The sequence below is a fragment of the Phalacrocorax aristotelis genome, chromosome 3, assembly GCF_949628215.1.
Source record: "Phalacrocorax aristotelis chromosome 3, bGulAri2.1, whole genome shotgun sequence".
NCBI lineage: Eukaryota > Metazoa > Chordata > Aves > Suliformes > Phalacrocoracidae > Phalacrocorax > Phalacrocorax aristotelis.
In genome coordinates this window covers 24,596,006-24,612,193 of record NC_134278.1, presented here as the reverse complement: position 1 = coordinate 24,612,193, position 16,188 = coordinate 24,596,006, and the positions used below count along the sequence as shown (strand labels likewise).

General features: G+C 37.4%; 1 protein-coding gene across 1 annotated transcript in view; it reads left to right on the top strand.

Moving 5' to 3' along the window:
- Nucleotides 1–16,188, top strand: part of CSMD1 (CUB and Sushi multiple domains 1) — a 1,237,849-nt gene that overhangs the window by 985,811 nt on the left and 235,850 nt on the right. The window contains exon 24 of the mRNA XM_075086937.1: nucleotides 13,559–13,750. Coding sequence (XP_074943038.1) covers nucleotides 13,559–13,750 — 192 coding nt within the window. The remainder of the gene's footprint in view (nucleotides 1–13,558; nucleotides 13,751–16,188) is intronic.

Genomic DNA, 16,188 nt, shown 5'->3' with positions numbered 1-16,188 from the left:
TCAACACTCCCGCTCAAGTTGGTGACATCTGCAAACTTGCTGAGGGTGCACTCGATCCCCTCATCCAGGTCATTGATAAAGAACAGAGCTGACCCCAGAACTGAGCCCTGGGAAACACCACTTGTGACTAGTTTCGAACTGGATTTAAATCCATTCACCACAACTCGTTGGGCCCAGCCATCCAACCAGTTTTTTACCTTGTGAAGAGTACACTTGTCCAAGCCATGAGCAGCCAGTTTCTCCAGGAGAATGCTGTGGGAATCTGTGTCAAAGGTTTTACTAAAATCTAAGTAGACAACATCCACAGCCTTTCCCTTATCCACTAAGAGGGTTACCTTGCCATAGAAGGAGATCAGGTTGGCCTGGCAGGTCCTGCCTTTCCTAAACCCATGCTGAGTTGGCCTGATCACCTGGTTGCCCTGAATGTGCTGCATGATGGCACTCAAGATGATCTGCTCCATAAGCTTCCCTGGCACCAACGTTGGACTGACTGGTTTCTAGTTTCCCAGATCCTCCTTCCAGCCCTTCTTGTAGATGGGCATCACATTTTCTAACCTCCACTCCACTGGGAACTCCCCAGTTAGGCAGGACTGCTGATAAGGGATTGAAAGTGGATTGGTGAGCTCTTCCAACAGCTCTCTCAGAACCCTTGGGTGGATCCCATCCAGCCCCATAGACTTGTGTGTGTCTAAGTGGTGTAGCAGGTCGCTAACCTTTTCCCCTCCATTCTGCTCCCTGTTCCTGTCTTCCAGCTCAGGAGGATGGGTACCCAGAGAACAACTGGTCTCACTATTAAAGACCGAGGCAAAGAAGGCATTAAGTACCTCATCTTTTATCACTGTGTTTCCCCCCACATCCAATAAAGGATGGAGATTCTCCTCAGCCCTCCTTTTGTTGCTAATATATTTACAGAAACTTTTTTTTATTGTCTTTTATTGCAGTAGCCAGATTAAGGTCTAGCTGGGCTTTGGCCGTTCTAATTTTCTCCCTGCATAACCTCATGACATCTTTATAGTCCTCCCGAGTTGCCTGCCCCTTCTTCCAAAGGTCATAAAATTATTTTTTCCTCACTTCCAGCCAAAGTTCTCTGTTCAGCCAGGCTGGTTGTCTTCCCCGCAGGCTCATCTTTTGGCCCATGGGGACAGCCTGCTCCTGGGCCTTTAAGATTTCCTTCTTGAAGAATGCTCAGACTTCCTGGACTCCTTTGCCCTTCAGGGCTGCCTCCCAAGGGACTCTGTCAACCAGGCTCCTAAACAGGCCAAAGTCTGCCCTATGTCCAAGGTGGCAGTTCTGCTGACCCCCTCCTTACTTCTCCAAGAATCAAAAACTCTATCATTTGATGATTGCTATGCCCAAGACCGCCTTCAACCATCACATCACCCGCAAGTCCTCTGTTCACAAACAAATCTGTTGAAGGACTCCTGGCTTTTCTGTGTATGTGTATGAGTCAGAGATTCTCATCCAATCTAAAGCCACTGAGTTTTCCTCTTGTAATTCACATCTATTATCAAGAAAAGAGCTGCTTTGTAAAATCTCCTGTTAGAAAGTTAAAATGCAGTTATACTTTGAAGTTGAGAAAGAGAGGAGCTAGGAGAGATCACCATAGATGTCCATATGCGTGTGTTGTTTTACATTTATATTGAAATTCTATCTTTAGAATATAAAAGTAAGATTTTTAAGTGATACTAATTCAGGTAGGCTTCTTAAGTCTATTTTTTTCTCATATGCTGATATGTGCATCCTAGCTATAGTATGTGATTGAAATTTGCAAGCAGATTTCACCTAAATTCATAAACTCAGAAGTGCTGGCCTAAAGATTATGTTCCTTTAATATTAAAAAATTCATCATATTTGAAGCATTATTTCTGAGATTTTAGTGGGAACACAGTTTCCCTGAATTTGTCAGTGCAGTGGCTTGAAGGGCAGAACTTCTTTACCTTCTTTGCCACCTCAACTTGAACGTTTTCTCCCATATTTACAAAAAAAATATAATCTATTTCTACACAGTAATAGATTCTATTCTAGAATCTCTTCTAGAGTTTGCCATTATATGTATGTGCAGTTGCATTTACTGAGTTTTAGATGGGATTTGTTCCAAAAATTTGCCCATTTCCTCTGCTTTTCACAAAAAGACTCCTGTTGTTTTGCATTCGATCATTTCCTCTTTTCCAAGTTTTACATGAGTAGACAGTAATGTTGCTGACAATCCTTCCCACTGCTGTAATTACCATAATTTCCCCATGAGCAAAAATTCCTGTCTGAAAGCTTAGGACACTTGAACAGAACAGCCAATATCTTATTGTTCTTTACCCCTGGCCTTCTTGCCTACTTTGGCCTCGTGTTGGATGAAAAATGATAATTTCCAGTTCAGGATTATTGACTCAACCCTCTCTGTTTTGGGAAAGAGAAGCTGCAGCTAATGATTATGAGACAAAAGCAACAACTGTAATTATTATCCAACTAATTGTCTTACCGATAAGGAGTTCCTTAAGTCACATAGATGATCTGCACTTAGAAACCTATGACGATGACCTAATCTTTCTTGTGAGATCTTTCTTGCTGCAATTGAAATGTAAGATCTTTTAGATACCTCGTTGTTGTTGTTTTGCTAACTGTTAAATTTAGGAAAGTATGAATTATAACAATTGATTAATAAAATCTAAGCAGGGCAAATGTAAAGATATTATTCTGTTCCATATTTCTCATACTGTTATAGAAAAGTAAAACTTTATATAAGGTTGGGATCTTTTTTTAATGTTAGACATTTCAAGTCATTTGTGTGTGCCCCTGAGACCAAAGTTTGATCTAAGCTTTCTTCTGACTGACTTTTTTCTCTTTCTGATTACTGTTGAAATGACCTCTTCTAAAATAACTCATGTAAATTACATTAAAATTTTCTAAATTTTGAAATTAAATAGTGTTTATGAAGATATGAATTTTCAGGAGGAAAACAGACCAGAATACAGTTGTAAGGATATTAACAGTTCAGATGCAGGAATGTAACTGTTTTCTCCCCTTTCATCATTATATGAGGGAAGTGTATTTCAACAGATTAAGCTTGTTACCCTAGAATCTAGTCTATTTTTATAACTGAAGATTAGCAATAAATAGGGAACAGATTTTTCAGTCATCAGAACTATGTTTCTATTTATTTGTTTTAAATAAATAGACAGGTCATGGGGGTCTTTAACTTTCAGTCCTGTCTGTGCCATACTGGTTTTTATAAGCTTGTACAAATCTTTTTCCATTTTTCAGTCCATCCTTGATGTTCACGGTAACTTGATGTTGTGGTTTAACGCCAGCTGGCAACTAAACACCACATAGCCACTCGGTCACTCCCCTCTGGTGGGATGGGGGAGAGAATTAGAAGAGTAAAAATGAGAAAAATAATGGGTTGAGATAAAGGCAGTTTAATATGTAAAGCACAAGTCACACATGCAACCAAAGCAAAACAAGGAATTCACTCAATACTTCCCATGGGCAGGCAGGTGTTCAGTCATCTCCAGGAAAGCAGGGCTCCATCACGCATAATGGTTACTTGGGAAGACAAACACCATCACTCCAAAAGTCCTCCCCTTCCTTTTTACCCCAGCTTTATATGCTGAGCATGACACCATATGGTGTGGGATATCCCTTGGGTTAGTTGGGGTCAGCTGTCCCAGCTGTGTCCCTTCCCAGCTTCTTGTGCACCCCCAGCCTGCTCGCTGGTGGGGTGAGGTGAGAGGCAGAAAAGGCCTTGGTTCTGTGTAAGCACTTCTCAGTAGTTACTAGAAGCATAAAATCAGAGAATCATACAATAGTTTAGGTTGGAAAGGACCTTTAGAGGTCATATAGTCCAACCCCCCTGCAGTGAGCAGGGTCATCCTCAGTTAGATTAGGTCGCTCAGAGCCCTGTCCAGTGTCACCTTGAATATTTCTAGGGATGAGGCATCTACCACCTCTATGGGCAACCTGTTCCACTGTTTCACCACCCTCATTGTAAAATTTTTTTTCTTATATCCGGTCTAAATCTACCCTCCTTTAGTTTAAGACCATTACCCCTTGTCCTATCACAAAAGGCCTTGCCAAAGAGATTGCCCCGTCCTTCCTATAGTCCCCCTTTAAGTACTGAAAGGCTGCAATATGGTCTCCCTGGAGACAACTCCTCCAGGCTGAACAACCCCAACTCTCTCAGCCTGTCCTCACAGGAGAGGTACTCCAGCCCTCAGATCATTTTTGTGGCCTTCTCTGGACCTTCCTCTGGACCAGTCCCATGTCCTTCCTGTGTTGAGGACTCCAGAGCTGGACACAGCACCGCAGGTGGGGTCTCACCAGAGCACAGTAGAGGGGCAGAATCACCTCCCTTGACCTTCTGGACACACTTCTTTTGTTATGGTTGGCCTTCTGGGCTTCAAACGCACATTGTTGGTTCATGTCCAGCTGCTTATCCACCAGTACCTGCAAATCCTTCTCTTCTGGACTGCTCTCAATCTCTTCATCCCCTAGCCTGTATTGATATGGGGGTTGCCCCAACCCAGGTGCAGGACCGTGCACTTGGCCTTGTTGAACCTCATGAAGTTCTGATAGGCCCACCTCTCCAGCTTGTCTAGGTCTCTTTGGAAGGCATCCTGTCCTTCTGGCATGCCAGCTGCACCACTCAGCTTGGTGTCGTCTGCAAACTTGCTGAGGGTGCACTCAATCCCACTGTGTATGTCATTGATGAAGCTATTAAACAGTACTGATCTCAGTACAGACCCCTGAGGGACGCCACTCATCACTGGTCTCCATCTGGACGTCGAGCCATTGACCACTACCCTTTGGATGCAATCATCTAACCATTTCCTTATCCACTGAACAGTCCATCCATCAAATCCATATCTCACCAGTTTAGAGAAAAGGATACTGTGGGTAACTGTGTCAAAAGCCTTACAGAAGTCCGGATAGATGACACCCGTAGCTCTTCCCTTGTCCACTGATGTAATTACTCCATCGTAGAACACCACGAGGTTGGTGAGGCAGGACTTGCCCTTGGTGGAGCCATGCTGGCTGCCTCAAATCACCTCCCTGTCCTCCGTGTGCCTTAGTGTAGCTTCTAGGAGGATCTGTTCCATGATCTTCCTAGGCACAGAGGGAAGATCATACAGATACATCTCTGTATTATCAATACTGATTCCAGCACAAATTCAAAACATAGCTCCATACTAGCTACTATGAAATTATAGATTTTAGATATATCTAGAGAATGTAGAAATAATATGAAAATTAACTCTATGCCAGCCAAAACCTTGATTACTCTAAGAGTGAATGTTCTACAAAAGACTAGAAAAAATGAATGCATTTGTAATCAATGAAGCGTTTGGTAGGTGTTTATTGCAAAGTAGTTTGCACTAAATAACACAAGAAAAAAAATGCGTGTGTTCATGTTATTTCTTCTTCTATCCACCCCCAGAAAGGTCAGACCAGTCCTATTCTCACAGATAACCTACAGAATATTTTAAAGTACTGACAGTGTCAGTCATTTCCCCACTCATTATAAAGGGGTCTTAGACATGGAGTGTTCCTGAAGATGCCTCTCTATAGACATTTGAAGTTAGAGTTCTTAAACTCACATGGAATCTCACCTTTAATCCCTGCTTCTCTTATATTGAATGTAAATTATAATTAATTATTAATTTGCTTGCTGATGGTAAAGCTTGCTCTCATGCTTTCTATATATGCACAGTAATCATCTTGATGCAGGAACATGCATCAAGGAGAACCTATCTCCTGCAAGTATTGTTATTTATTAAAAGTATTTTCTTTCAGTAAAATCATCACATACAAAAACTGTCTTCTGCTACTTGTTTATGTGTATTTAACTTACTTCTTAAATTTATAATTTTTTTTCTTTTTTATGTGTGGATGTTATAGATGTATAGAGCAGAACAGAAATTTTGAATAGCACATATGGACACAGAATCTGGTTGGAAATTGGTGGGGAAAGGCCTTAAAACTTTTTGTAATATACTTATTACAGAAGAAAATTACAGAAGAGTTTTCTTTTTCATTTTATGTAAAAAAGACTTGTTACTGACAACATAGATTAACATCACTATTTTACATTTGACATGTTTATGTTTTCTTACGTGTTGCTTAAGAAAAAGTTCTGAAACTCCTGTTAGAAAGTATTATCTATTGAATGACTGTCTCATCAGTATAGCCAAACATGAATTACCGATAGATTAAAAAGGTTCTGAGAAATTGAGATTGTACCTCTCAATTTCCAAAGGATACAAAGCAACAGGTATTATTACTTATTGTGAACTCATTCTGCTGTACAAGCATGTAGAAATATATCAGTTTATTTGAAAAACATGGCTCCTTTGGTGTCTTTCAGATGATCTGTGTTGGAATGTAAAATATTAAATCACCAAGACATAAAAATATTTCAGCCCTCCTTACAAAAACTTGACAGATGCAACAGAAAGAGATCGGGAGCTAATTTTGTGCTAGTGCACACAGCCCATGTCCATTTGTCATCCTAGGCTCTTTGAAAGTTCATGCAAGTTTCTGATACTTCACTATAGCCACATTATCCAACCACTTTTCTTTCTTTAGACTTTTCTATCATCCTAATTAGGTAGAGATTTTGTAATTGGCATGTTTTCCAGTACATATTATAGACTTTTTTTCTCCACAACTGTAGGTTTCAATAGCACATAAATGGTTCCAAGACAGAATGAAAATGCCAGGAACTCTCATTTTGAATTGCATTGATTTGATTAAATAGATTATGTTATGGATGTTTAAGATGCAACAACTGCAGAATGAGTATTTGTTGACATTTACATGCATTTAGGAATCCATTATAGACTCTGAACATTAACTCAAGTGCCATTTCATACTTCTAATTACTCTTCAGTAGTTCAAAATTGATTCTGTGTAAAACATATAGATTGTGTTTGTGAGCTTAAATTACTTGAGATTTAGATAACACTAACAGAGTTCTTGATGTTTCCAATATTTCTCTTTAGCTTACTTTTTTAATATTAAAGCATCTGTTAATATTTTCAGGTATGTACTGAAATAGGATTTATGTAGGTTTGACCTTCTTTTTTGGGGGTCATCCCAAAATATTTTACCACATTTTCAGAAGCTGAAGATAGATTATACGTAATGGCAAGTAGAAATGAAAGGACAACATTACCTTTTCGCTGAGCAGGGCCCACCCAGTCTATACATTTGGTGTAGTAAGTAATATAATTATTAGATATTATTAAACACCATTTGGTGTCCCATGGCACGTGCTTTTAGTCCTTTAATGCTTAATATACGAACTGCAAAAACAATTTTACAGAATAATTAACCCCTCATGGCTTGTCTTGTGACGTTTTTATGGGAATTAGTGGTATTGCTGTTTTAATGGTATTTCCCCATCTGTAACAATCAGTTACAGGAAATTATATGACTATAAATTTCATTATCTAAGCTGAGATCATTGGTAGTATTGACCTATACCGCTATTACCTCTATGCTATATATTAATACCAGCTGTTATTTCTTTTATAATGTCTTTAAAGTTTTGTCTGGTAGGGTTTCTATTTAGAGCTCATACTACAACATGCCAGAATCCACAGAACTGACAACACAGGTTCATGTTTTTTTGAATTTACAAGAAGAAATTAAGGAATTCCCTCCAATATTTTTCTTTTTTTTAACAGCTTAGTGGCTACAGTATTTCTTTACTTGGTGGTACAAATCTGAGGCCAAGGTTCCATGATCCTTTAAAATGAATTTGTGCAGCATCAGAACACCCAGCAGTTGAAATCTGATCTGAATCTGGCACAAACACATGATTGAATTCCTGTAAAATTAACTAGAGCTACAGAAGGAAACTTATGAGAATTTTGTGCTTTTATGCTAGTTTTATATATGGTTTGGAATAAAGTCAAATGGCATTAACAAACAATAATTAATCCAACATAAAGCTTGTAAATCAAGTTAACCTGTCAGAAATTGTTGAACAAATTTGTACCATGGGACCACAAGATTAAGGGCTGTGATGTTACATTTATTTTACCGTCAGTTCAATTATTTCCTCTGTTTTAAAACTGTTCTCTTCCATCTCTGTGGGTAAAGTTTTAATTGCCATAGTATAATTTGTGCCAAAGTATGAACAAGGTTTACTAAGCCAGAAAGAAATGTAGCCTAATTTCATGTGTGGTTATAGGGGACCCATATTCTTGTCCCTAGTAGCAGTGAGCTTATATGTTCTTCTAAGAGAGTTAATGTAACATGCATCAGCATTGCTTTATATAGGAAGTAAATTATGGATGAGTACCATAGCTCACAATTCAGTGTCTTTTTTTGCTTTTGTTCATTTTGTAGACCAGGAACTCATAACTTTTTTTTTTTTTCTCATACTCTTCATAGAAGTCTTCACTGAAATCAAGGTTAGAGCTTCCAAGTAGGGACCAAGTACCTAAAGGTTGGTAATGCATAGATTTTAGGTGCTTACTTTCTTGTGTATCTGGCTTTAAGAGAATTATTATTTCAAAATACCTTAGGACTTTTTCCAGAAATAGAAGTAAGAAATCACTTATTTTTCATAGAGCCACTGTAGGTTTACATGCAGTGTAAATGAACATATATATATATATAGTAAGTAAACTGTATTCTTCTTTTCAAATTGGGTGAAGAGAACATTTGCAGATATATCAGAACCTCATCAGCTTATGTCAAAAGCACACTGTACTGTATAAAATCCCTGAGAATTTCCCTTGGGGACACAAAACGAACACTTGCTTCTTCTATGTGAATTCATATTGAAGACAGGTTTTGGAGGGTACAAACTTGAAGCTGAACTGAAAGGTGTGCTCCAGGGATGCACTTAGCATACTCCACCCACTAATGGACACAAAAGCTAACCCAGAGTAAAAACACTTCAGGGCAGACAGTGTGGACATTGTGTCCTCAGCTTCATTGTTTCACTGCCCAGATTAGCTTCTACTGTAATGCACTACTTACTAATGCAGATGGAACCACAGTACCCATCATAATTAAACTGAGTTGAAAGAAGTTGTAATTAACAGTCTATATACATTACAGACACATCAATAATTTTTACCCTGACAACTGGTATTGCTACATTCCTGATTATTTATATCAAATATGACAGAACAAATCACATTGGATAAATAGTGTCAGAAGGTGATAGCCAACGATCAAGATGTATTTTCGCTGTTTTGGTTTTAATTTAACTGGCTTTTATCCATTTATTGTTCTGATAACCCTATAATGAAACTCAGGAATAAGATAATGGGCAGCAATTTGCCAGTACAATAATCTTTCTCAGCAGTAAGAATATTGGCAGAGTTTCTCTGGCTGCTGGTTTGTTTCAATGTCAGGTAAATCCAAGTACTGTGATTGTACGGAACTCATGACCGTATCTCTCCACTGTGAAAGTTCACAGCATCTACTTTAACACTGAAGTTCTGTTGCAATATTTCGACAATGAGTTTTCACGACAATATGGTCCTTTATAACATATTACACCACATGTACAAGAGCATCAGGGAAAACGGGAATGGAAATTTCTATTTTCTGCATGTGATGAGAAAGGGAAGAAATTGGATAAGAAGAGCTGGAAATGCAGCTTGCCTGAGAACACACAGGTCAAGATCCCACTATATTTGCACATAATTAGCAGCACTTAATGTGAAATACCCCAGTTTTTAATAGGCCTACTCTAAAAAACAGAGGTAGTCTTGCTTGTGGAGAAATGTAGTGAATGTGTGGCCACAAATTATATACTGTCATTCTTATATTTTTAATAGGGTATTCAAAGTGGCATTTTATAAATCTGACATAAAAGCCAGCAATTAGTTTGTTGTATGTCCTTACAGGGAATATTCTATTTTTCAGATACAAAAAACAATAACAGTCTTTATTTTGTCATACTGAATATTTGTACCTAATGTTTTTTCTAGGCATAATATTGTAAAGAAACTCTAAAAATTGAGACTACCGCTGGACTTTTCCTGAATTCATAATAACTAGAAGAAATTAAAATCAGTATTAATTTTCCAAGGCAATTTTTTGATTAAAATATCCGAATAACCTAAACAAAACAGCAAGCAAAGGGTTTAGTGTCTCAAGGATATTTAAATTTAGGTTTTTTATTTTTGTTCCAGTTACTTGTATTTGCGTAGTATTTTTTTCTGTATTGTGTGTGAAATAATAGGAAATTAAATTCTGATACCCAAGATGGTGAGTGGTTATGTTCTCTACAATCAGCTTGTCTAACACTTTACCCCAAATAAATATTTGATTAGATTTGAGTTTAAAATAGACTGACAGAAAATCTTAACTCCTTTAGTGATATAAATGCTCCCACAGAATCTCAAAAATAAGATTTTTTTAAAAAAGCAATATATTTCTATATGGGACTTCACATCTGACACAGGCATAGGCTGAGAAATTCCTATATGCACTTTTGTGTACTACTGTGCTTTTGTCAAATGTCTAAAGCTTGTGGCAGGATCTCTTTAACTCTTCATATCAGAGAGGTTTCAGGAGGCCTCAGGGATCATTACTGTGGATGAGGAGAAAATGGAATAGTGTATCTGCCATGTATAATGTGTAAACAGATTGTGAAAAGATAAACCCACTAAACTTGGGTTTTGCTCTATTCAGGAAGCCCTTATTCTGATGAATGAGAGGACCTAGGGTCTTTTATAGACACATCATCCTACAGAAGCAGGACTGCAAGACAGAGAGAAGAAATAAGATTCTCTGGCATTGCATCATATATATTTACACACTTGTGCAAAACTGAATGCTAAGTGGAATACATGAAATGACAGCAAGTCAGAACAACTATATCCCAGTCTTGACATCTTTTGTAGTGAAGATGGGTATATAGCAGACTCAAAGGGCTTTTTTTCCCCCAATGTTTGTTTCGTTTCACCCAAATTTATCTCTTGGTCTTCTAAAAGATACTACTTCTCCCTGATAACGTTTTATTCTTTATGTGGTAGAAGGTAGTTGACAATCAGTCTCTTGTGTAGCTTTCTAACTATATATCAGTCTTATGGAAAGTTTATGTCACCACACATAAACAAATTCTTTAATCAGGCAAGTTTCATCTGTCAATCACTGCCAATGGTAACCAAATGCTGCACCTACTAAAGGATGGGAAAGTATCTAAAAGCAGGTGGCAGAGAAATAGTGTTACACTGGATCATGCTGTCAAATCAGCGTTAAAATATCATCACATTATCTATCAAACAACTTAGATTTTCAGGATTTTAAATAAATGTCTTTGTATGTTTAATAAGGAGATTAAAATAATGAAATATAGCTTTTTCTTGTGAAGTTCAGCTCACCTGAATGACCTAATCATCTTGGCTTTTTTTATCGTGAATTAAGAGAAATAGACCCTTTTAGAAGTGCACAGGTTATCCAATCTATTTTAGGTATCTAGTTTAGGATGAGATTAATAACACCCCATAAATTACTGTTAACTCTAAAAGAGAGACAACTCTGTTTTCAGGTTTGGGTATTTGTATTTGATGCTGAGAGCTAGTTAAAACAAATGCTACCCCTTACCTGGAAACTGACCATGTTTTCTTGTTTAATTTTTGTCAACAAAGTGAAATTGCAGGGGTGTGCCAATATTCACACAGAAACAATCTTTTAGCAAGGAATAATGATAAATCTCTATAATCCATTTGTACTGTGTGTGATTATACATACTCCTTCTGACATGTAGGCTACACCTCTGTTAGCAAACTAAACATTGTCAGAGCATGAATGACTGTCTAGACTTCTGGAATGTTAGGGTAAATGGTAGCATGCTTCTAGCTTGCCTTGTCTAGCACTCTCCCAACCTCAGGTGTAACGCAGCAGACAGTGTGAGCTGAATTCCCAGGAAATAGCTTGTAGACAGCACACTGTTTTGAAGCGTAATTGAGTTTAACAGTGCATGGCTGTAGTCAGAGCATGCTCATTGGTCTTGGGGCTTGATGTTCCTTAAGATATTAGCACAGGTAGAGATGCAGTGTCTATGTGATAGAACAGCGTTCTTTTTTGAGAGGGATTCCTTTTCCCTAACTCTAGGTACTTAAAATTCTGAGCTACTATAACACACTATATAAAGAGAGAACCAAGGCTCAGTTTACAGTAAAGGCAGAAAATAAGTGTTTCCAGAAGCTGATTGAACTGATTGATCTTAGACAGCTATCTAAACACGAGTTCATTTGTTTTCTTGAGATTCATATTTCTCTGCTGGCAATGAAAGTAGACTAAGCTAACTCGTTCAAATACAGCTCTCTAATTTTCAGAAGTCTGAATTATGACAGGTAAATCCCAACCTTCTGTACAATTTACAAACAAAGAAAGCAAAGACCTTTTGTGTTTTCAGAGGACTAAGTTGTTGGACAGCCTTAGCATTTGTACAGGAGGAAAAACCAGTATTAGACTACTCGCTATGTTTTCAACTGAGGTTGATGTTTTCAGCGTCAGGAGAAAGGCAATGAGAAAAATGTGGTACCAACTCTAGTTTGCTTATTTGTGAAATAATGAAAGGTTGTCTATGGATATGTTATTTGCCATAAAGCTGTCTTATTCTTTCCTAATTAGTTAAATGCCTCATGTATAGAATAAGCTGAAAGGAAGACCAGCAGCCTGATTCAGAACCATGTCATGAAGCTGTTCCATAAAATAAGGACAGCAAAAAGGAAACCATTTGTAGAGTCAGAATTACTTCCTTAGGCTGGGGACATGACAGTAGCTAATGAAAAATCCACAAATTTGACTGGAATTGAGCAAGATGAACTTGGAATCACTCTATATTGCTCCAAGAACTAGACCTTAAGGCAAAAGGAGACATTTAGACTGCATCTTTACATTTTAGCAATGCTATATGGAGAAAATGCAGAGGGGAAAGGGTAAAATATGGAAAGAGTTATAGCTGCTCAGAGTAGAACTGCTCATTCCAAGGAGCACAGAAGAAGCTGTTTATCCCATTCAGCATGTTAATAGACCAAAAAGGGGAATGCTAATTGAAAATGAGAGTAGGAATATTTCTTCATTTTCAGCAGAGGAGAAACTGAAGCCATGCTATCTTGACACTAAGATGGATGAAATAACCTTTGCATTTTCTTCCTAAATCCCTACTATGGTCTGCTGGCTTTGTAACAGAGATTAGACAAGGAATTGAAGCTCCGACTTAGAGCCAAATACAGGGTCACTACTGCTTCCTTTCCTCTGAATAAAAAAGAATGAAAGAATAGAAGTGGCATAAATTAATATATTGCACACTAATCTCTTTTGGGATAGTGTAGACAGTATGCTTTCTTCAATAAACTAATGACGTAATCAAATTTCAAAAGAAAAATAATTAGCTCTTGGTGTTTCAGTTTCTGATTTACCCAAACTAAATATACTTTATCTTTGGTCACTGTGGATACATCTAATCTAACTGAATCATGAGAATATAATTTGCACCAAGATCAGATTCATTGACATTATATATTGATTGATATTTTATATCTTTTTGTCTTTTTTTCTTCTTTTCCCTTCCCATTTCTGTTTACAGGTTTTGACCTAGTGAAGTGTGAAGATCCTGGCATACCAAATTATGGCTACAAGATCCGAGATGAAGGACATTTTATAGACACTGTCATTTTGTACAGCTGTAATCCTGGCTATGCAATGCATGGTAGTAGTATTATGACCTGCTTAAGTGGAGATCGAAGAGTTTGGGACAAACCTTTGCCTACTTGCATAGGTAATATGGATTGTGGCAATGAAAGATTTCAGTCTGGGGTTTCAAGAAAAACAAAACTAGTATTCTGTCTTTAACTGTCACATCTTCAAGTCTCTAAAACTGTGTTTCATTACAACAAACATAAAAGTGAAATAGAGAGTACTAGGTGCCTAACTTAACACCAGTATAGCTATTGCCCATTGTACCTTTGCTAGGCAGTTTCTCTCCTCCAGTTTTGCTTTCCAGCCCAGCAATTACCAGTGACTTCCTGAGTTCAAATTTCACACGGAGTTCCCATGGATCATTGGGAAACTCTTTCCTTCTGTGTATCTTCTGATGCTTAGTTTTTGCCTTTGCTGCCTGCTGCAGGTAGGCCACCAACTGCTTTCAGCACTTACCTGATCTGTAGGACCCTTGCTTGTTGCCTCTCTCCCATATTGGGTGCTACATTCTCCATTCCAACACCTGCTTCCTGCTAAACACATTCACAGACCTACAGTCTACAAAGCAGCAAGCTCCCTTCCTTTCAAAATTTCAGCTTATCCAGAGGGTAAGTGCCAGAAAAACATAAATGAACAGCACTTCTGCTGTCTTAGTAGAGGTGTTATTTTTCCCACTTGATTCTGGAATTATATCTAAGTTTTCTCTTATATACATGACAGGTCAAAACAACTCTTTCCAGTTTTGATTTAAAGACTTTTCCAGGCTTTTTATACATTCAAGTCCTCAGGCTCTTCAGTTTAATTGGCTACCTTCCTTTTCCTCTAAGTTTGCCCTTTTGTAGACAAGAGTCATAATCAGTCCTACCTTCACCCGTGTCCCTATTTGATTTAAATGAAGTCATTACTTTGAGGTCATTTTCTGTGATATTTTCTTGTGCCTGTCCTCACCATCAAGTAAGTATTTGAGTCAATTCTAAAATACTTCTTGGTTCCAAGTCTATTAGGTGAATAAATCCATCCATCGATCTATTTCCATTTCTTAGTATGATGATTTGTGCTCTAATATCTATGTGGGATGTTAAAATCTCAACCATGCTGTATTTAAAACAAAACAAAACAAAACAAAACAAAACAAAACAAAACAAAACAAAACAAAACATGTATATTCCAATCTGACATGGAGGAAGATAGGTAACCCAGGATCAAGTGAATATAAAGAAAATTCCCATCTTTGTTTCTGTAGAACATCTTTCATAACCCTTCTCCAAAATATTTTAGACTGATAGGTATGTTTTTTCATGCTGACTTTATTTAGTTTACTGCATCACTACTATGTAACGCTCCCTCAACTCCTCTATCTCTATCTCCAGTTTTCTTGATAACAGGATGTTTTTAAGCTTCTATATTTCAGTTACGATTGCTGCTTTTTTTTTTTTCTCATTATATTTTGATTTTGTACCTTGCATTAGTAGATTTGGTTTCTGTATTTTGTTGCTAAGCTTTTGGAATGACTTGTTCCAAAATTTTTTATTTCTTGAGGATCTCAATTCATCTTTAAGTGGAATTATGTCCTGGTATCAATAGAATAGTCAATTCTCTTTTAGTATCCTGAGACAGATTTTGTTCTTGTTTTCAGTCTCTTCAACCACAAAGCTACCTTTCTATGTGCCTTTATTTCTTTACATATATTTTTATTTGCTGTCCTTGTTTCTATCTTTTAAATAAAATTTGGGTATTGCATTAGTTTTGTATAAACTCCCTCTTTCTGTTTCTCAATTTAAAACTCTTCTGAAACATTAAGTAGCTCCCCAAGAACCCAAATGCTCATCATTCTCTCTGAAAATCTTCTAAAGGTGAATCTTTCTAAACAGCCTTTCACAAGCAGTCCATTACTTTCATTAAATTGTTACCTTTTTTTCCTACTGTTCTGTGCACAGGAAAACTTGTCATGAAGATCTCCGAAAACTCAGTAAAGCATCTGCAGATCCTTTCATGCTCTCTTCCCTCCCCCTCCAGTGCTATTTACATAATCTTTTCTTTCTTCAGTTTTCTTATGCTACCACAGTTTTATCTCTGCCTATTCTGATTTGACTGCCTTCCTTTTTTTCCTTTTTCTTAAGTTGCCCTGAACTTCCAAATGTCACTTTGTTTCTTAGACATATTTTCTTAATATCCTCCTGTTTGTGCAGACCTTTATTGCTTGTTGTGTTTTAGATCAGCATTTGATATTTGCTGTTGTCTCTGGTGACATTTGCTTTCATTGTCTTTACTATCATTTCACTCTCATTCACAAAAAATTTCAAGCCCATACATAGACATATTCCACATATTCTACACTAGTCATCTTCAGCGATACACTGGTATATTGTTCTTAGCATTCATTTTCATTTTCTCTGTGATCTAAGCCTTAATGAAAAAAGTCAGTTAACTCCTGTAATTCCTTCTCTGGAAGATTATAGAACTTTTTTGAATGTAAGTCACTTCTATTAGTTACAGTATGGTTATTTACTTTATATA